This window comes from Canis lupus, chromosome 1 (assembly GCF_003254725.2).
Source record: "Canis lupus dingo isolate Sandy chromosome 1, ASM325472v2, whole genome shotgun sequence".
Classification (NCBI taxonomy): Eukaryota; Metazoa; Chordata; class Mammalia; order Carnivora; family Canidae; genus Canis; species Canis lupus.
This window is the reverse complement of record NC_064243.1, coordinates 928818-950643: the sequence shown is the minus strand read 5'-3', so window position 1 is coordinate 950643 and position 21826 is coordinate 928818. Positions and strand designations below refer to the sequence as shown.

Genomic DNA, 21826 nt, shown 5'->3' with positions numbered 1-21826 from the left:
CGCCCCAGGTGCGCCGCTAGCAGCTCCCGCGGCACCACCTGGGGGAGGGCGGGGCGAGGGCGGGGCGGGCCTGGCGCCCCCTGGCGGCCTCCGACGCGGGACGCGCTCCCCCCCCCCCCCCAGCCTCTGCGTCTGGAGGGCGGGGCCCGCCTGGGGCATCCTGATAGGGTTCCCCCCGGCCTCGGGCATCCTCGTGGGGTCCCCCGGCTTCAGCATCCTCGTGGGGTCCCCTTGTCCTCAGGCATCCTGATGGGATTCCCCCGGTCTCAGGCATCCTCCTGGGGTCTTCCCAGGTTCAGCATCCTCGTGGGGTCCCCCCAGCTTTGGTATCCCCCCGGGTCACCCTCTCCCTGGGCCCAGTTCACCCGCGGGAGCGGATCTACAGGTGGGGACACCTGACCGCCACCCAGACACCCGCGGCGCGCGGCGGCCCCGCCCCTCCACGCCGCCCAGCCCAAGACGTGGGTGGAAAGACGGATTTCAGTTCTGTCCCTGGCGCGCTGGATACCCGCGTAGCCGGCGCTGGTGACGCGGGCACCGCTTCCGCTGGGCTCCGTCCTATTATTAATGTGGTTCCGATTCGCCAGCGCGCCTCAGCCGACGGGTCAAATGTTACCCCCCCGCCCCGGGCCCGGGCCCCGGGCCGTGGGGGCATCCGGGGCATCCACCGGCGTCCTGCAGGCTCTCGGGTACCCGCGACAGACACAACTTCGCTTTTGGGGTTATTTGAAACCGCAATAGATTGATGACTTTTGCACCGCAGACACTTGAGCCGCCCTGACGCTCCGGCCCCTCACCCGAGGCCACCACGAAAACGTGGTCGGGTCCTGGCCGCCGAGCTGCGCAGACGAGACGCAGGCGGGTTGGCGGGGAAAGTGTAAAGTGAACCGGCGGGCGCTGGGGAGGCTTTCCCGAAACCCCTCCCCCGCCGCCTGGAAACCCCAGAGTCGCCCCCCCCCCCCCCGCCTTCCCGGCCGGCGGCGGCTGCGCCCCTGCTCCTCCCCGACCCCCCCGCGAGCGCAGGCAACAGGCAGGCTGGGGCGCTCCGGTATTTACGGAGTAAGAATGACAATAAGTCCACGTCCCGGGACTGCCGTGCAATCTGTTAGTAATTTAGCGGGATGGGAATTTCCTTTCTCGGGCCTGCCAGTGGAAGCGCTTTTCCAAATTTCCACAGCGGGGGAAGCCTGCGATTTTACATAATGACTTCAGCATGCGGGGCTCCTCGGCGGCCCTCGTCTCCGGCTCCCGGCCCCTCCCCCCAGCCGAGTGTGACTCCCTGAGGACGCGGCGGACCCCGGCGTCCCGGCCGGCCCGCGCTCCCTCTGCGCCCGGGTCGCACCCCGCGCGCCCCTGCCCTGCGCGCCCGCGCCCGCCCCCCCGCGCGCCCCCGCGCTCCGCGTGCGCCCCTGCCGCCCCCCGTGCGCCCCCAGCCCGCCCCCCGTGCGCCCAGCGGCCTGGAGCGGGGCGAGCAGCGGCCTGGAGCGGGGAGGGCCGGCGCTCGGAGACTTTTCCTCCGGGCCCTGCGCTGGCTCGGGCGGGGGCGTGATGTCACGGCAGGGAGGGGGCGCGGGAGCGGCCGGGCCGGCGGGGAGGCGGGGAGGTGTTTTCCAGCTTTAAAAAGGCAGGAGGCAGAGCGCGGCCCTGCGTCAGAGCGAGACTTGGAGGACTCCAAACTCGCCGGCACAGTCGCCGCGCCGGATCCCGCGGCCGGGCGAGGGCACCGGGGCGCGGGAGCGCACCCTTCCGAGCCCCGCCACCCGCCAGCAAGCCCGGGCCCCAGGCGCAGCCGGGCCACCCGCGCGCACACCCCCCTGGATGACACTTCTCCGGGGCGCGCGGTGCTGAGCCGGGCCGGGCGCGCGTCCGCCGGGGCAGAGGTCTGCGTTCCCGGGAGAGCCGGCCGGGGCGGCGGCGCCGAGCGCCCGCTCTCCCGCTCTCCCGCTCTCCCGCTCTCCCGCTCTCCTGCGCTCCCGCCCCCCGCCGCCGCCGCCGCCGCGTGGATGCCAAGTACCAGTTTTCCAGTCCTTTCCAAGTTTCCACTCGGGCCTCCGGCTGCAGTCTGCGGGAGCGGAGAAAGTTTGGGGCCCGCGCCGCCCTCCGGCGGCAGCATGAAGTCGGCGGAGGAAGGTAAGCCGGCGGGTCGCCCCTACCCGGGCCCCCGCGGGTGCCGGGCCGGGGCGGGGGGGGGGGCGAGCGGGCCCGGCCGGGGTCCGCCGCCGGGAGGGGTCCGCCGTGGCGAGGGGCGCGCGCGGCACCAACCGGGGAGCGGGGTCCCCCTGGTGTTCCCCGGAGCAGCCCCGGTTCCCAGCGCTCCCTCCTGCCAATAGGTGTCTCCTCTCCCCAGCGCTGCGCGCAGCCCGGCGGCGGACCGTGGCACAGGCTCAGCTCAGGCGCGGGCGGCCGGGACCGGGTGAGGGTAGGGCTCGCTCCACGGTGTCGGTGGGCTCTTTGGGAACGGAGGTGGCCGGTTTCTTCCCCAGTGGGGCAAGGCCACCAGGCGGCTTAGGAGACCAGCCCAGGACGTGAGGTGGGGTCTGCGCCCTTCCCCGCCCCCGCCCCCACCCCACCCCCACCCCGGCGCCGTCATGCTGGTAGCTCCGCCGGCAGAACTCTGGGGCATCGGATGCACAGTGTGGACACAGCCCCTAATTCAATCCATTTTGCAATCTTGCAGCCGGGAGTTGAGTTCAGCTGTAGAAAGTGGCTCAGGACAGTGTGAAAGGGACCCTCGAGTTTCAAGCCGCTTGTTTGTGGTCCCAAAGGTGCCTAAGTGTATGTCCCGAAAACACTCCTGCCTCCGAGTCTGGCCAACGGCCCCGCACGCCTGCCCTCCGCCCTACAGGAGCCAGCACCTGGCCCTGCGGCCTGGAGCTCCTGACGGGGGCGCTCCTGCAGGTGTCTGAGGACAGGCTCCAGCAGGGGCCACCAGCACCCTGAGTAGGGATCAGAACAGCAGATGTGCCCGGGAAATGGGGAGACAGCTTCCCAAACACCTCATCGGCTCCCAAGTATTTTTTTAAATTATTTTAGCAAAGTTGGCAAAGATGCCAGCGTGTAGTGGGGATTCCTCTTTTTATAAGGGCAGACGTCCTTCCAGCACCGTCCCCGGTGGCACCATCCCCTTAGTGGGCCCATGGCCACAGAGCCGCATCCTCCAAGGACTGGCAGCTTTGGGGAGGTACTTGTTGGTGACCCAGATGAGCCCCAGGCAGTACCCTTGATAGAGGGTGCTCAGCCATTTCCTCTGTGTTTTGTATCAGTGAGGGAGGAGGTATGTTTCTCCATCTCATCCCAGTTCAGGAAATATTTCAACATAAGCATCAGGGAGTATTTATGGGACAAGTTCCTGCTGTTAGAGCAATTTTTTAAAAGTGCGCCAAGGGTTTGGTCTTAACTTCTTGGGCACCTTTTTCAAAGTCTGTGCACATGTATTTTTTTTTTTAACACTGCCTTTAAAAAAATGCGGGTCTTTCAAAGCTCAAAGGTCTACTTGAAGAGTCAGTGGTCCATCCCGGAATAATCTTTTTTTTACAAGTAGAAACCCCATCTCTGGGCTGGTGCTGATTCTTCCTGCTTCCTCCTGGTGAGAGTGCATTGGAAAGGGCCTCTGGGAAGAGGGAGCAGGCCAGGTGCAGTGGTGCCTGGAGACTACGAGGTGACTGGGGGGTATTTCACAGAAGGCTGCTACTAGGCAGCCAGAGAGTGTGATGGAGCTCTTGGCGCAGCCAGGCTGAGGGGATGGGAGACACGGCCTCCTGCAGGTCAGCGCCTGCCTCACTGGGTGTCGGGGGACATGATGTGTCCTCTCCTTGAGGCCTGACTAAGGCATCAGCTGCCCGCCTGAGAGTCTGCGAGATTCCCCGGCACTTCCCTGTGGTTTAATGAGCATCTGGGTTGAAGCTCATTAGCCACTGTTGTTTCTGAAGGCTCTGTGCCTGTTTTTCCGCGTGGAGAATGCAGAGAAATGCAAGGCCTCAATCATAGCCACCCAGCCACCCACTCCAGGGTTGCTCCACACAGAAGGCCCGCGGGCTCTCCAGAGCAGAACAAAGCTCACTCTGTTCTCCCAACACTTAACTTCGTAGCCTTGTTCCCTAATCCAGATTAGAAGAGGCCCTGCTTTATCACACCCTGGGTTGGAGCCCTGTGCACCGTGAACACCCGCAGCCGCTAGGAGGAAGCGCCAAGCTAAACATTTCCATCAGGACAGGAGTGTCTGCTGAATTGGCAAATAGCTCTGAACCATTTACCAGTTGAAAGGCACGGGGTGGGGTGGGGGTGGGGGGTAAGAGGAGCTTTTATAAAACTGGCCTGGCCATCTGGCTCCTGTGCTGAGGGATCTGAAAGTAGGTGGGGGACAGAGCGGGCCTGGGCCTCGTCCCCGTCCCGCCCCGGCCAGGTGGGAACTAAGTGGACACCTGCATGCGGAAGTGCACACCCGCTCTCTCGAACCCTCAAACGAAAAGCTGGCGACTAAACTACATGAGGGCCCATATAAATTTTTGGTGGGGATGAGAGGTGGCAGCGGGGAAAACAACTGGAAAAAGAAAATGAAATGTTGCTTCTCAATAGAAGCAGACTTCGTTTGCCCAAAGGTCAGCAAAAAAAGCTAAGTTAAAACACAACAACCCTCCAACATCCATGTCAAAGTGAGGACTATTATTAGAAACTAAATCAGGCCAAAGTGAACCATAGTTTATCACTGGAGAAAACCAGCCATCTGAAAAGGGGCAGGGGAGACAAGCCTGGGGTGGAGGCACGTGACTTGCAGGTTATTTGCTTGAGGAGGGGGAAGCAGCGCCTGTGGGGCCAGAGGGCCTGCAGGGCAGAGAGGGCAGTGGTGGTAAGCTGCGACTTGCAGACACCAGCTCAGGGCACTCCCTTCTCTCCATGGGAGTTCCCTCCACGGGTGGATCTCAGAGTCCCATGAAGTCCCCTGCAGGTCCACACACGGGGACAGTCAGAGCAGACAGCTGGGAGAGAGGACACACAGTGCCCACATGTCTCTTGCCTTCCGTGTGCGGTGGCCACACTGCCCGGCAGCCCAGCCTGGGATCCAGAGCCCCCTGCTCTCAGCTGTGCAGCTCTGGGTGGACTCCAGGGAGCAGGATGAGTGAGCAGAGGTACCACGGAGGAGAAATGGCGGCAGGTGGCTGCTGGCCTGTAGGGAAGACGGTAGAGCACAAAGGGGCTGCGGTCAGCTGGTCACTATGGGCAGTCAGAGCAGGGGGGAGCACTCAGGATAGGGGGGCTGCACTTTCCCAGCGACAGGGAGGAAAGTGGCCTTCCGGCGGGGCGGCGGGAGCAGAGCATCCAGGGAAGCAGGCCCTGCTGTCCCTGCACTGCCAGTCGGCCTTGGGCTGGGCGCACCGCCTTGGGCGGTCGTGCATGTTGTAGACTCCGGCAGGGACCCAGACGCTGCATCCTTACCCCAGGGAGGCTCTCGGTTTGGGAGCTTTTTAAAGAACTTTTACAGAAACTCAGTGGGCCGACTCTCTGGGACCTTGTCGTGGTCTTTGCGCCGCATGGTGTCCCGGGCCGCAGGGCCAGCGAGGGTCCCCGCCGCGGGCTCTTGGCCCGCCCCCGCCTCCCCCGGCAGCCTGGGTGCACGCGGACCCCGCCCCGCCCCGCCCCCGCCCCCTCCCCGACCGGGGCGCACAGGGTCCCCCACCCTCTCCGCCGACCGCGGGGCGCACGCGGGCCCCACCCTCTCCCCAGGCCGCGGCGCGCACAGGACCCCCGGGCGCGGGCGGGGAGCGGGGGACACGGGAGGGCCGCGTGCGCCCGGGCTGCCCGGGGAGTTTATTTAAAACTCGGAAGCCGCGGCCGGCGAGGGCTTGTTTATGTCAACCCGGAAACACTGGGGGGGGGGGGGGGCGGGGGCGGGGGAGGGGCGGGGGCGGGAGTCACGTTACCCCGGGACGCGGCCCGGCGCCCGGCGCAGCGGAGCCCGCGGCGGCGCAACCACAGGTGCCCGCGGCCGGGGCCACGCTCTGGGCCCCGACCCCGACCCCGGCCCCGGCCCCGGCCCCGACCCCCAGCCAGGCCCCGGCCCCGGCCCCCGGACTAGGCCAGGACCCGGGCTGACCCGGCCGGACCTCGACCCCGCGCCCTGCGCCCCGCCCCCTCCGCTGACCCCAGCCCCCCGCCCATCCCAGCATGACGGGGCTGGAGCAGGACCAGGAGTTCGACTTCGACTTCCTTTTCGAGTTTAACCAGAGCGACGAGGGCACCGCCGCTGCCCCAGGTGGGTCCGCGGGGGGCCTGGGGCCGGGAGGGGCCGGCGAGGGGTGCAGGGCCCTCGGGATGCGGGGCTCCGGGGGTGCGGGCCACGGAGGTGCAAGGGGCAGGTAAAGGGGCCCCCCAGGTCAGGGGTTTCAGGGGCGTGTTGGGTTGGGGTGCAGGGCTGGGGGTGTGCAGGGTGAGGGGCACAGGGCCCCGGGGACAGGACTGGGGGGGTGCAGGGACTCTGGGGTACAGGATTGGGGGGTGCAGGGACCCCAGGGAGGGTGGTACAGGGCCAAGAGCACAGTTCTGAGGTGCAGGGTGGTTGGAGTGCAGGAACCCCCAGGGGTACAGGGTCAAAGGATGCAGGGGCCTGGGGTGTAGGGCTCCAGGGGTGCAGGGTATGGGGTGCAGGGCTGGGGGCATGCAGGCTGGGGGGGTACAGGACTCGGGGGGTGCAAGGGCCCTGGTGGTACAGGACTCGGGGGGTGCAGGAGCCCTGGTGGTATAGGACTGGGGGTGTGCAGGGACCCCGGGGGTACAGGACTGGGGGGGTGCAGGGGCTCGGGGAGGGGTACAAGGCCAAGAGCACAGTTCTGAGGTGCAGGGTTGGGGGGTACAGAGGAGGAGTGTTGGATTGGGGTGCAGGAGCCCCAGGGGTAGAGTCAGGGGATGTAGAGGCCTGGGGTGTAGAGCTCCAGGGGTACAGGGTATGGGGTACAGGGCCCCAGAGGATACATGACCAAGAGTATGGTTCGGAGGTGTGTTGTCAGGGTGCAGAGGGGTTGGGGGTGTTAGGTTGGGGTGCAGGGGCCTGGGGCATAGGATCAGGGATGCAGCCCACCCTCAAGAGCGCAAGGGGTCTGGGCCTGGGGTGGGCAGGAACCAGAGTGAAGTCAGAGGGGCTGGCGTGGAGGCGGGGGAGAGGGGGGCAGTGCCCCTGCTGACAGGGGTGCAGGGTAGGGAGGAGGGGTGGGGGTGGCCAGGGCTCAGGGGTGGGGTGTGTGGAGCGCCCCCTGTGGCAGGGCCGGGGGGGGGGCGGGGGGGGGGGTGCGGGCTGGAGTGGCAGTGTGCTGCTTACGCCTGGCCACAGGAGTGTCCAAGGCCTGGGACTTGGCGGCCACAGCGGGACAGGTGGTGCTCAGCCGGCTGTGGCCAGAGGGCAGGGGCCAGGCCCCCCCAGACCTCCACTCCGCCCACCCCCTCCCAGACTCCCAGACGTAGCCCTCGGGGCGCACAGCCTTCTCTTTCATTTTCTCTTCTGTGCAAAAAGGTTTCCGTTAAACAAACAACTGTGGAAACCTTCAGCCCGCAGGAGTGGGTGCTCCCGCGTGGGGCTATGGCTCCTGGGGCACCGGCTGGCGGGCTGGGGGGGGCAGGGACCCCGCTGCAGGGCACCCGGCCCCCACCCCGTCCTGCCCACGTGGCGCGCAGGGAGGAAGCTGACCGCAGCACACTTGGCACGCACGCGACCGCGTCTGTGATGATTGTATAATATTTTCCATGTCACTCACCACCCCTCTTTTAAAAACTGTAACGTCCTGTTCATTTTTAAAAAATAAACGTTCCAACCAGGCAGAGGCTGCCTGCACTCTGTTCTCTGTACCCCATCTTCGTCTTCTGGGGGGGTCCCCAGCCTCTGCGGTTGGCGGGAGCCCCGGTGATCGCTGGAAGGGGTCGGGAGCAGTGCTCTCTGAGGCCTTCTGGGCTCTCGCTTGGGTCCGGCCACCTGTGGTGCTGCTGGGGAGCCGGCCCTCACATCCTCATCCCTCGGGTTCCATCGATGAGCGGGTCTTTGAGGAGAGGCACGGGGCGAACATGGGGGCCGCGCGGCCGTGAAGGCCGGTCCTGGACGCTCGGGGCCTCGGCCATTTCCGGTCCTTGGGTGCTGCCCTGCTGGAAGGGGCTTCTGCGGCTGGGGTGCCCAGATCCGGGAGGGCCTCACCACCGCCATGTACCCCCCGAATTCAGCTCCAGTAACGTCCTGAGGGCTGCATGGGTGCCCCAGCCCTGCCCCCAGAGGCACACGGCCCCAGACAGCCTCCTGCAGGAAGGCCTCCAGACTGCGCACCTGGGCCTCCGCCCGTACCAGGCTTGGGGGGAAGGGAGGCTACTGGCAGCGTGGAGGAGGATGAGCAGAGAGGGGGCTCTTTCCCGAGTCTTGTGCTAGAAGTGGCTAGAAAACATTCCTTTTTTAACATATTTTTGTGAGAGGTATTCGTGTTTTATTAAGATTATCTTTGAGAAGTGGTTTTAGGCTCGAGAGAGTCGAGAGGAAGATAGGCGAACTCCCCGAGACCCCCTGCCCTGTCCCTAACACCTGCGCAGGGTAAGGCACCTGTTCCTGCCCGACTCGTCTTTATCACCCACAGGCCATGGTGCACATTCGGGCTCGCCCAGGGCCGCCCGCGCATGCTGCGGGATTGCACACGTGTATGGTCGCATGCCCGTCCCTGGGTCACACGGGGTCTGCGTGCTGCCCTGGACCCTCCGTGACCCCCACCCCCCGTCCTCCTCACCCTGCCAGCTCCAGCCACCCCAGGTCTGCACCATCTCCACAGTTCTGCCTTTCCCAGAACGTCCTGGGGTCAGGGTCACCTTCCTCTTGGCCACGTGCCCTCAGGATCCCTCCGCATCACCTCAGGGCCCGTGGGCTTCCTGCTGAGGGCTGACTGTGTCTCCAGGGCGGACGGACCGGGTTTATGGACCTGCCATCTGCTGGGGGCACCTGTGGTTGCTGCCAGGTTTTGACGAGGAGCGAAGCCCCCTGTTCGTGTTCGTAGTGTTTGTAACCGCGTCGTGTCACTAGATATGAGGTGATCAGTTGGGTTCTCCAGCCTTTCAGGGGATGGAAAGGGCTTCACGTTGTTTCTGGAACGAGCCTGGGTATGAACAAGTGACCGAGTGCCTGTGAGTTGGGCCGGGAGGCAGGGTAACAGCCTCATACGTGGCGGCGCAGGGATGCGGACCGACCCCCGCCCACAGCCTGCGAGCTCCCGGGCTCCGCAGCGCCCACCCGCTTGGGGACTGGAGGTCCCTCTTCCCTGAGGGCCCGCCGGGCGTGGTGCTGACCGTGCTTCACGCACAACTGGCCGGCCGCAGGGCTGGACACGAGGTTGTGTGGGGTCCCGCGGCCTCCTTGTGTCCCCAAGGCCGTGGGCCCGTCCCCGAGCCGCGAGCAGGCACCCGGAAGCCGTCCCGGGGCTCTCAGGAAATAGCCGCCTGCGGTGGTGGCCGGGAGGCGGGCGTGGCCCCGCTTCCCACAGGCTGGGGCTCCGGCTCCTCGGCTCCTCGGCTCCTGGCTCGGCTGTCTGCTCTGCTGTCGTCGCCCTGGCAACTCGGAGGAAGTTGGCGGGGCCTCAGGTGGGAGCTGGACGCCGGGGCTGGACGTCGGGGCCGCAGGCAGCACCTCAGGGCCACAAGAAAGGGCTCGTCTCTGGAGGGACTTTGTCCACGCTCAGCACTGGGACGGTGACAGGGGAACCAGGGTGTCCGGGCAGGAGCTCAGGGGCCGCGCTCGGCCTGCGGGGCCTCCGTCCTCTGCGGTTTGTCCCAGGGTTCCAGGCCTGTTCCACCTGGCGGTTATTGTCCCAGGACGCATTAGTCCTGTGTCCTCGTCTGAGTGACACGGTCGCTGAAGACACGCAGATGTTTAATTCCTTAAAAAAATGAGGGTGGCGGCCTGAGGTGACAAATCGTGTGCAGGGGCCGTGGGGACACCCCCAGGGGTGGTGGGAGTGGGTGCCATGGGGACACCCCGAGGGCACCAGGCTGGACCCAGGGCCCTACGAGAGGTAGGTGTGCCTGTTTGTGGGCCGGGCAGTGGGGGTGCTGCCGAGAGGGGCCGTTCTCAGGCCGCAGGTTTCTTGTCCAACGCAGGTCGATGGGCAGCCCCAGCCCCGTGGACTGAGCGCCCCTGGGTGCTGCACATATACGGCGCCCGCAGCGAGCTCCAGGCCTGGAGTGTGTTTCAAGTTGTGGTTTTGTTTTGTTTCCACTCCCTGGGAAATGACCATCCCACTGCCTGGTGGCTCTCGGTGCCCCCGGCAAGGATGGACCGGCTGTCGTGGCTCCTGGGCTTCAATGTCCAGCTTTGTGTCTGTGGTTCGAGGCCAGCACGTGCCCCAGAGGAGAGGCTGGGTGGGACCGGCTCAGTGGGTGGACCCGAAGGGAGCTCACCTGGTGCACCTGCTGGTATGAGTGGAACAGTGTGGGGAGGCCCAGGCACTGTCAGTGCCAGGAGAAAGGATGCGGGTATACCTTCTCCTAGTTGATGAGAAATGACAAAATTGGTTCTGAAATAAATTTTCTGAGAACGAGATGAAACCCTTGTGCCAAGTGTGCTGTGAATTAGCCCAAGGGATGCCAAGGGGTAGCGGCCTAGGTGCTACCTGCATCCTGTGTCCCCGAAGTGCCCATCCTCGTGGCCCCAGGCGCCTTGCCCGGGTAGACATCTGGGAACCAAGACATGCAGGTTGTGTTTTCAGGGGGATGAACAGGATTTAGTATCGTCCATGCAGGAAACCTTTGGAGTAATGCTCGCCGAGGTCAGGGCGGTTTCTCTTGTACTCGCCTCTCAGGGACAGTCCTCGGCCCTCAGCCCTCGGCCTGGCAAGCAGCCGTCCCGAGGAGCGTGACCCTCATGGACGCTGAGTGTTTTCCAGCTCCTGGTAGGATGGAAGTCAGCCGGAGCATCTCAGGACTGTTAGGGAAGGTACCGGAAATCAAATCATTCCATGTGAGTGTGGTGCTTCCCATAGTGAAAGGTTTTGGATTTGAAAACAGTTTAGGTGGTTAATGAAACCAAACCAGTTGCGGGGGGGGGAGTGGAAGGAGCCCTCCCCCTGCCCCCTCCCATAGCGCCCAGGCCCAGGGCCGAGCTGGGATGTCCCCGTGCACGTGTGTTTGTTCTAGAACATGGACCTTTATCACTCGACAGCCCCCGTCATTTGTAGTGAAGTTCAGGCATTTAAGGCTTTCAGTTTGTAATTTGTTTAATTAAGGAAAAGTCATGCTTTAGGTGGGTTTTTTGTTTTTAAATAGAAGCTTTATGTTTTTTTTTTTTCTTGTATCCTGGAATCGTGATTATTGACAGACTGGTTTATGTCAGGGCCGTGTCAGGATCCTCTGGGTGTCAGAGCCCTTCTTCTCATGCACCCTGCCTCTTCCAGACCCCAGGTCAGACCTGCCTCAGTCTGCCAGTCCCCCAGGCCCCCCCCCACCAGCCTCAGCGCCCTGAGCAGTCAGCCTCAGGTCGGGGCACCCGGAGCGTGGCGGGGGGCGGGGGAAGGGGAGAGGCCCCCAGACCTACCTCATTGACTCTGCGAGGATTTGTTTTCCAAATCTTGAGATTACCTTCCTGCCAACAATCGTTACTGGACCCATGGGGTCAGCTCGCGCTCTCCCTCTCTCTCACGCTCTTGCTATCTCTCTCTCTCTCCTGATTATCAGTTCTTCAACCAGCTCCCACTCCCAGCGCAGGGCTCAAACTCCCGACCCCGAGATCAAGAGCTGCAGGCTCTTCTGACAGAGCAAGCCAGGTGCCCCATCTCTTAAAACAAGTTGTAGACACCTGTGATACCAACTGGGCCGGGACACAGGGGTGGCCCAGGGACGTCCTGGACTCCTCGCAGGCAGGGCCTGTGACACGCTCTAACCCTTGTGATGGTGCCTGACATTCCTGTCAACCTTGACTGCGAGCTTTCATGCCACAGGTGATTTCTGTCTGAGAGGGAAGCTTGCTGCTGGCGAGAGGCTAGGTCATGTGCGTCTCTCTGTGTGCTCCGCCCCGGAGCATGTTCCCCACCAGCATGGGCCAGGCCCAGGGCCCTCATGCATCTGGGAGCATTTGGCCCGGTTGTCCCTGTGGTGAGGACGTCGCCACCTCCAGGTCGGGCCTGGGGGGCAGTTAGGCCTGAGCCCACAGGTCGGCCACTCGCTTCCTTGCTTCCTCATGGCTGCTTGGAGACACGCTCAGAGAAAGGACCACCCCTGGTGTCCGTGGCACAGGGTTCTTGGGGCACTGGCATGTCCACCCCCAGAGCCTAGGCAGAGCTGAGATGCGGGAGGTGGCACCCTGCTCCTTTCTCGGGGGCCCCAGAAAGTGCCCACCTGGATCAACGAGGGGCCAGCAGGGGGGTGATGGGTGCGTGGGGTGCGGACATGGAACCGGGGGGAGGGGGCAGCAACGACCCGGGGTCATGGATGCATAGGTGGAGCTGGAGATGGCCAGAGGGTGTGTGCAGCCTGTGCAGGTGCTTGGGCAGCGCGTGTCCTGGGTGCCACAGCACAGGGGGAGGCGGAGTCCACCGCCGGCGGTGAACCAGAAGCTGGGGTGGAGGGGGGCCCCCCACTCTTTACACTGTGTGATTGTGTGACACAGTACATTTATGGGTTGAAGTCTAAGTGTGAAGATTGTGCCCACCTAAGCGTGCAAAACGAACTCTGTCAGTCATTTGACGGTGATGGTCGTTGTGCGCAGATGGGTACAGTGCGCACTCACCGACTCGCTCCCTGCGCTGGTCGAACAGGTCTACCTCCGCAGGTGTGTCATGGCCCCGTCCCGACATGTGTGCTTGTACACGTGTGTCTCATGCATGTGGGGGCACATGGAGACGTGTCATGTACATGTGCAGAAGTATGAATAATACAGGCAAAGTACCGTGCGTGTGGCTAAAGCGAGCCATCTGTTGAGGCAACTCTCAGACGGATCACGGGGGATGGTGATGAGCACTCACTCCCCTGTAGCTCCTGACGGATCCTGTGTGCCCCTCAGCCCTCTCCACCCTGCGGATCGCTTGGGGCACTCGCCTCCCCCCGCAGGCCTGGCCCCCACTGCCCCCTGGGTCCCCGTGGACCACTTCTGCTGGGGCACCTGTGCAGCAGCTTGGCAGGTCCAGCTGTGGGAGATGTGCCTTGGGAGGGGGGGCCCTGGGACCCGCAGCCCCCGCACTGCCTCTTCTGAGGATCCCTGACCTCCTCTGGGAACTTCCTTTTCTGGGTTTTTCACTCCTTGTTTGATTTTTACAAAGATTATAGCTTTAAACTTTTGGTTGCAGTTGTGTATTGAGGGTGTTGGTGAGCATGTAAGGGTGCGAAGAGGTGGTGGTAAGCGCCGGCAAGCATGGGAGGGGGTCCCAGGGGCAGGTCCCCCTGGGCCCAGCACCACCTCCTGTCCCAGGGAAATGGAAACAGGGGTGGGGGGGGGGGGAGGGTGCTGGGCCTTCCCAGCTCCTCACTGCACTCCATGGGAGCAGGTGGGCGGTGCTGACAGGACACGGGCCACGGGCCCCTGGGTGCATGAGCTGTAGGCTCATGCAGGCACAGCCATCCTGACACAGCCCTTCCTGGGCAGGGCTCCCCAGGCCATCTGGTACTGGAGCCAAGCATCTGGAAGGCTGATGCCCTCGGCGGGGGTGGGGGTGGGGGGCTGTGCGCTCTTTGCAGCACCTGGGGGGCCTGGAGGAGCAGAGGCCATCCAGGGAGCACTCAGGTCTGGGGGCCCCCAAGCAGTAAAAACAGGGACTTGGTGATTCCAAGGACAGAGAGCCTGCACGACCAGGGAGTGGTCGAATGGCTCTTGGAAATAACGGCGGGCAGAGACCCCCTGTATTTGGGGTGCTCAGCCCCTTTCTGTCCCCAAACATAGTGGAGTGTGAGCCCATACTTGGGGACCCTCATTGCCCAGCAGTGCTGGCGCGGGCAGGTTCCTGCCCAGAAGGGCAGCAGTGTCATGGGACTGGGGCCTCCCGCAGCGCACTAAACCAGGCCCGGTGTATGGTTTCCAGGCATGCACTTCCATTATTTAGAGACCTCGGAAGACTCCTCCCAGTGCACGGCACTGACGTACCAAGGTGTTATTAGGTGTCTTTTCAAATAGGAAATCTAGAAATGTGGCTTTTCTGGTAAAAATTCTAATTATGGCAGTAATGATTTTTTTTTAAACATACCTTATAGAGGTTATAATTAGCATGTAACGATTCTTAAATCTTGCTGTGCATTGATGTTCTAGGCTTTTTTTTTTTTTTTTTTTTGAAACTGGGATCACTAGGCCATGAACTAGCATCAGAATTTACATGAGAGCGACCCCAAAACCTGTGCTTCTATCTGGTCCTTGAGGTGTTTTCTTTGTAGCAAGTGGTTAAGGCACCTTGTCAGTGATGAGGTTATTAAATCTCTTTAAATGTCCGGGTTCCTGTAGCTGGAACTCACCCATCCCTCTACCCGTCCACCCCTCCACCCACCCACTCACCCGTCTATCCACCCACGGGCCCATCCATCCGTCTGTCCACCTGTTTGTCAGGCACAGGCTTAGGCTCTGAAGACAGCCATGAAGGCAAGTACACTAAGGCAGGCAAAGTTAGTTTATCCTGGTCAGAGATGGTGGATGTCAGTGATGCTACATGTTGAAGAAGAGATAACCCAGGGAGGATAACACCGGCTGCGGCTGGGGACTGAGATCTGGGCAGGCAGTCTTTGAGTAGAGGGAGGTCGGTGGGAGCCCGCGGCGGCGTGGGGGCGATGGGAGCCCGAGCACCAGCAGCAGGGGAGGGAGGGTGGACCAGGACAAGCTGGGACCCGCTGGCCTGTCGGTGCCGCTGGGCTCATGGAGCAGTGCGTGTCCTTTTTGGTGACTGGCCCCTCACGCCATCTTCCCTTCTGCCCGTTTGCAGAGCACTACAGTTATGCACCGTCGAGCATCAGCTCTGTTCTGCCTCCTGGCCCGGCTCACCCATCACTGCCAGCTCCGTGCCACGACCTGCAGACCTCGGGCCCGGGCATGCCAGCTCCTGCGGCCAGCCAGCCCCCGGGCTATGGTGGGGCTGTGGACACCGGGCCCTCCAGCTACTTCCTGTCCTCCGGCCACATCCGGCCCAATGGGGCCCCTGCCCTGGAGAGTCCTCGCATCGAGATCACCTCGTACCTGGGCATGCACCACAGTAACAGCCAGTTCTTCCACGACGTGGAGGTGGAAGACGTCCTTCCCAGCTCCAAGCGGCCCTCCTCCACAGCCACCCTGAACCTGCCCAACCTGGAGGCCTACCGGGACCCCTCGTGCCTCAGCCCGGCCAGCAGCCTGTCCTCACGCAGCTGCAACTCAGAGGCCTCATCCTATGAGTCTAACTTCTCCTACCCCTACGCGTCCCCACAGACGTCCCCATGGCAGTCGCCCTGTGTGTCCCCCAAGACCACGGACCCTGAGGAGGCTTTCCCCCGGGGCCTGGGGGCCTGCGGCCTGCTCAGCTCCCCCAGACACTCGCCCTCCACCTCGCCCCGCACCAGCATCACGGAGGAGAGCTGGTTGGGGGCCCGCACGTCCCGGCCCTCGTCCCCCTGCAACAAGAGGAAGTACGGCCTCAACGGCCGGCAGCTGTCCTGCTCCCCACACCACTCACCCACGCCGTCCCCGCACAGCTCACCACGGGTCAGCATCACTGATGACACCTGGCTGGGCAACAGCACGCAGTACACCAGCTCGGCCATCGTGGCTGCCATCAACGCCCTCACCACCGACAACAGCCTGGAGCTGGACGGCGTCCCTGTGAAGGCACGCAAGACCGCCCCAGACCACTGCCCCTCCGTGGCCCTCAAAGTGGAGCCAGCTGGTGAGGATCTGGGGACCACGCCGCCCACAGCCGAGTTCCTGCCCGAAGAGTTCACATCTTTCCAACATATCCGCAAGGGTGCCTTCTGTGACCAGTACCTGTCGGTGCCGCAGCACCCATACCAGTGGGCCAGGCCCAGGTCCCCAACGTCATTTGCCAGGTGAGCAGGGACGGAGCTTGCAGGGGGCCGCAGGGGGTGGAGGTCCCCACCAGGCTGCCAGGGGGGCCACGTCGTTCTGGGGCCCCTGCCACCTGTGCGTGCTCAGGGCATCGCATCCCCTGGCTTTCGGGGCATCCTTCCCTCTGCCATCGTGTTGCGGCGTCCCCTCCTCGTGTGTGTGTCCAAACCTGCTGTCTCTGAGGACACCCTGAAGACCTGGTGTTCACCAGTAATGCCCTTGCAGGTCCTGTGTCCTAACTAGGCCATGTTCTCAGTGCTGGGGGAGGACTCCAGTGCGTGGATGAGGGGGGAACCCGTCGGCCCCTAATGAGGGCTCACATGCACATGCACGCAGGCTTCTGTTTGTTTTGTTTGTTTGTTTTTTAACAAAACCAAATGCCCCTCCTCCTGTGTTTGCCTCCACCGCTCAACTGCTTCCTTTGTCCCGCCTAATTGCTGCCACCAGCACACATGCAGATGGGGCCTCTGCTCAGCAATTCCCCTGGAGCGCAAACCCGGTCCCCGTGGGCAGCCCTGCCCGCGATCGCAGCACAACACGGCCACCCGGTCCCTGGGGATGGCACGCGCTCCCCGCTGGCTGACGATGGAGGGCTCATGCGGGCCCCGAGCGCCAGGCTTGGGTTGTTGTTTCTTTCCGGCGGAGTATGGCTGCTGCCCCTCCACCGGGTGCACTTATCCAGCCTACTGTTTTTATTTTTAACTAAACAGCTTTCCCAACAGGTGGGCCTCTAATGACCCCTGGCACAGGCTTTCTGCTCCAGGATTTTTATCAGGCATGAAAATGTGCCTCCCGTGGCAGGGTGCAGCCATGGCGTGTCGGCTGTGCCCCCCTCCCCCGGGACGCACACGCAGCTGCACACATGCTTCTGTGTGCTGTCGAGTGTCGTGGACTCGGCATTTGATTTCCCGGCCCTTTTTGTTGGTGGTGCCAATGGAAGCAGCTCCAGGAAATCAGCCCCACCGGTTCCCACTCAGGCACTCCCTACACCGTGTGCTGGGCTCCGCTCTGAGCTAGGGCATGCGATGCGGGGGCAGCAGCGGGGGTGGGAGGTGGTAGTTGAGTTGTAGTTTTGGGCAAAGCCAACTAAACCTTGTGAGAGTTTGTGGCAAAAAAAAACAAAACAAAACACGTGAATCTGAGCAGTGGGCCGGTGAAGCCCCCTTTCTGTCAGAACAACATGTGTACTCAGAGCCACTTAAAAAAAAAACAAGCAGCACTGATTTTTCTTGACCTGTGTTAAGATGTGTCCACATCCCTATCCCAACATCGACTTTCCATACTCAGCTCCGGAAGCTACTGTGCTCAGAGTTATCATCAAAACAAGTGTGTCTCACCATCTGGCTCTAATTCATAAACGGGAACTTAAAAACCCATTTGGAGGCATTTAAAAAACTTAAAGATTTGTTTATGCCCTTATACTGTCTTTATAATTTTTTTAAAGATTTCATTTATTTATTAGAGCGAGAGAATAAGCAGGCAAACAGAAGGAGGGGCAGAGGGAGAGGGAGAAGCAGACCCCCCGCTGGGCAGGGAGCTCGTCCTGAGACTCGATCCCAGGACCCTGAAGTCATGACCTGAGCTGAAGGCTCCACTGACGGAGCCACCCAGGCACCCCCTCTCTTAATAATTTTCAAGTAAAAGTAAGAATATTCCTAAAGTAACTAACTACCTGACGCACACAGGCTGACGCAGTGCCGGTTATGACTGCCGGCGTTTTCATGGCCCATGAGGGCCGTGGTCACCCATACCAGGACCCCCTGGACTCCGGGGTCAAGACACAGGTTGTAAGGTGACCGTGGCCTGGGGAAAGTGTGACCGTGCCGGTCGCCCTGGGTGTTGGTCCACACTCGGGCTGCGTCGTGATGCCGCAGGCCGGGCCGTTGTGGACACCAGTTTCCCACGGGCAGAGGTCATGGCGCTGGTGGGTTGGCCCCTTCCAAGGCCTGTCCCCGGGGCTTAGGGATGGCTGCTGTGTTTCTTCTCTGCTGCATCCGTGTCCAGAAGTCCCCTGCTGACAAGGACACTGTTACTGGGCCAGGGCCCACCTGGTGACCTCGCTCTAACTCGACCCGGCATCCACATACAGTCGCATTCGGAGGTCCCAGGTTTGAGACTCCAACCCTTGAATTTTGGCAACTCAGTTCAGCCCAAACCCCCAGCTTTGCATCCGCCAAGACGGCAGGATGCTTTCACAGCAGCCCCAGTACCACCTCCTCTGAGAGGCTCGCAGGGCGCCTGTGGGAACTCGGGTTCCCCTGGTGGTCCCAGGCCCTGGGTGCAGACCACAGGCGCCTGACTCCGCTCAGGGCTTTGGCAGCCGTTGCCTGGTCCTGGGGTCTCCCCGCGAGCTCCTGGGGGTCCGACATTCCTGTGCGCTCAGTGAACAAACAAAGCCCTAGGGCCCCCTGCTGCCTCGGGGGTTGGACGCTGACCTTTCCCCCTGTTTCGGTTCCACACAAAATGTGTTTCCTGGTCCCTCGTGCCAGCGCCGCGCGGTCCTGTGTGCTGGTGCCCAGGGCAGCAGGGGCCCCGTGGGAGGGGCTGCCCCACCAGGCTTCCTGCCCCGTCCCGCCAGTGCCTGGGGCATCAGCAGGGTCTCCGGGTGCAGCCCCAGGGCCGGGTTTTTAACACCCTCTAAAACTGGGTGGAGACTTTGTCACAAACCTGCTGTTCCTGTCACTGGATGCACTTTGACATCCGTCCTACCGGGAAAAGGAGATGATTTTTAATGACAGTGTGCAGCGCTAGCCTTTCCCAGAACTTGGGGTGCTGTGGGGTCTTTTCCCTTTGGGGTCTTTTTGTCCACATGGCCTCACGGTGACCCCTCTGTGCAGGGCGTCCTATGGCCTGCAGCAATCAGAGAGGAAAGGTCACCCTTGCTGCAGCTAAAGACATAATGACAGCATTTGATAGGACTTCATAGTTCTATAGTTTAAATTTGTTTTAGAATTTAACAGGATGATACCTCTGTTCCTAAAGTGTGGGAAATGCACAGAAATCGCAGTGATGTACTGGAGTCACTACCCCGCCAAACCAGAGTCATAAGCTCTCTAGTTTAAGCGTTTTCAGAAAGGAGCTTTCTATGGTGATGATGATACACCAGTGGTAACAACCAGCTTCCCAGGTCAGTCTTCACCCCACTGCTGAGGCAGCTGGTGTGTGTTGGGGGGGGAGGCTGTGAGGCTGGGGGTGGGGGGTGGACCTGTGTGCAGGGGGGAGGCTGTGAGGCTGGGGGTGGGGGTGGGCGCGTGTGCAGGGGGAGGCTGGGGATGGGTGTGTGTGCAGGGAGGAGGTTGGGAGTCTGGGGGTGGACATGTGTGCAGCGGGAGGCTGTGAGGCTGGGGGTGGGCACATGTGCACTGCTTGCCACAGGAGGACATGGTGAGAAAGCCTGAGCTCTGAATCCCTGCACAGGGACAGACGTCTCCTGCCCTTGTGGCTCCTTCTGGCTCAGAGCTCATGGCTGAGCCTTGGGGGCCCTGAATGTGTCCTGACCTGATGGCTGTGGCTCAGTGAGTGGGCGTGGGAGGCAGGGAGGCCAGGAGGCTTCTTCTCAACCTCCCTGGTGCTTTTCCCAGGATGTGTGTGCAGGATGTGACCCCAGGTCTCCCTTTGACGTGAGGTTGTGAGCGTCCATTATTAACTGAGGAAGGAGCAAGGGACACGTCCTTGAGTGTTCCTGGGGACGGGAATAGCTTGAGTCCTGACATTAAGTCAAACCACTGAGATGGGAAACGTGGCTCCTTTCACAGACTGATCCAAGTGTGGGAATTACCATGGAGGCGGACCCGCACTGCCTCGGCCTGCTCACGCCCACCCTGTGTGCACAGGCGCCTGGCTGTGTCAGGAGCCCTGGCTGGGGGGACACGCCCGCAGATGTGGGGGGGTTGTGACCACAGACCCACCAGGGTGGGTGTCTACTCGGAGGCTTTCCTCTGAGGATAGCACATGGAAGGGGTGACACACAGGATTGGGCTGCTTAGCCTCAGGATGGGCAGTGCCCGGTGGGCCATCTCCCTTAGGCTGTGGGGCAGGTGTGTTTCCGGGTGAGGCCGCGGTCCCAAGAAAGCAAGGCAGGTAGAGACGTCCACATCTACACTGAAAGAGTAAGAAGCTCTGAGGCCCGTAGGGCCGTGGCCGAGAGCAGCCTAATCCCTGGAGGACTCTGGGCTCTGGGACCCGGTGGGCCAGGGCCCGCATGTTGGCCTGCCCTTCGTCCCAGGGCCCCGAGCTCCTCCTCTTCCAGGTGGGGGTGTGCATTCTCGTCAAGAGGGCGGTGGGTGTGGGGCCGTGGTGGGGCCACAGAGGACGTAGGGTGCAGTCACTGCCTCTCATGTCACTGGTGGAAAAGGGGCAAGGGCCACAGCAGGAGCATGGAGGCCCTGGGACCCCTTGGGGCTGGGGAGGCAGCCATGGGCACGGGGTTTCCTGTGGCTGCAGCACAGGGGCTCTGCCCCAACTGCAAGTGTCAGGGTCCCTGCAGCCTGGGGAGCAGGACCCTCACTTGGATGCATCCCCATAGATGATTTTGAGTCATATCCTGAACCACTGAGTTTGCTTTAAACTTCATGTTAGAAAAAGAACGGTTCTGACAAGTGAATATGCGGGCTTTGGTGCAGTCCCTGTGGGAACCACGTGGATCAGGTGACCTTGGTGCCATCTGGGCCGTCCCAGCGCCTGCGTGGAGGCTCAGCTTCACACCTCCTTTCTGCTCCGTACGGCTGCGTGGACTTGGAGTCTGAGCACCTGCATGTCCATGACCTGTCTGTGGCAGTGCTGTCTGCATGCAGGCCTGGGTGCTCCACAAGCTCACTGTGGGGGATGGGAGGCAGCGCTCAGGGCTCCGGAGGGCAGTTCTGGATGTGCAGGCTCCTGCCCCATGGGGGACAGCCGGTGGAGCAGTGCAGGGTCCCCCCGGGACGTCCCCCTCCGGCCACGCAGCCCCGCCTCGGCCCTGACCCCTGGTTCCCCACCGCCTGCCGCGTCTGCACACTCCACGCCCTGGCAGAGGCCCGAGGTGACAACACGGTGGGGCACAGAGTGTCTTGGGTGAGGCTGGAGCCCGCCTGGGGTGAGCCTGGGTTTCTGGACAAAGAAGCTCCTGCTCCCTGTCTCACTGAGCCGCCCGCCCAATTGAACTGTAGGGAACGTCTGGGGTTCGTGCATCTAGCTGTAGGGAGGAGGGGTCTGCACTGTTCTGGAGGGCATAGGGCAGGCAGGGGGTGCCCCACCAAAGCTGCCCCTAGGGCTCCCAGGGATGAGGCACCGCACGGGGTCCATTCCCTAGTCCTGTCCCTGCAGCTCCTCCCCAAGGGGCGACCTGTGGCAAGATGGGAGGGGACCCCCAGGAACGGCAGGCCCTGGCGGGGAGGATGCACCCCGGGAACACCTGCTGAATCGCTGTCCAGAGCTCTGCCCTGGGTGGACCTGCCCGCGGCCTCCTGACACAACTCAGGGAAGTCCTCGCCGGGAGGGCTGACCTGTGGCCCAGAGCTGGGGGCTGCAGCCAGATGGGCCTGTGCAGGCTCCTGTGTGGTCCAGGCCCATCCCTGCCCGCAGCCTCGGTGCCCGCGCCCCCCGCCCCCACCCCGGCCTGATAACCGTGCCCATGACCCCTTGGAAAATGAACAAACAGCGGGCAGTGGGGAGGCCTTTGGCTGCAACCCTGAAAACCCACGGCGTTAGGATCGAGGTCACACCCTTTCCTTCAGGTGGGATTGTCGTTGGTTTGGGCAAGTCTGGGTCCTGCCAGGTTCGGAGTTTATGGCTTCAGCTGCTTTAGGAAAATAGGACTTGTAAAAGCCTTTACAA

General features: G+C 62.5%; 1 protein-coding gene across 10 annotated transcripts in view; it reads left to right on the top strand.

The window, feature by feature from the left end:
* The first annotated feature begins 1644 nt into the window (after positions 1–1644).
* Positions 1645–21826, top strand: part of NFATC1 (nuclear factor of activated T cells 1) — a 96277-nt gene continuing 76095 nt past the window's right edge. For 2 of the 10 annotated variants that reach the window (XM_035708898.2, XM_035708908.2), the window contains exons 1-2: positions 1647–2130; positions 14901–15993. In XM_035708898.2, the coding sequence (XP_035564791.1) occupies positions 2004–2130; positions 14901–15993 (1220 nt within the window). In that variant the 5' untranslated portion in view covers positions 1647–2003. Of the gene's footprint in view, positions 2131–6090; positions 6251–14900; positions 15994–21826 lie in introns of those variants that run through there. The other 8 variants (XM_025421940.3, XM_025421944.3, XM_035708918.2 and 5 more) reach the window with 6 other exon arrangements.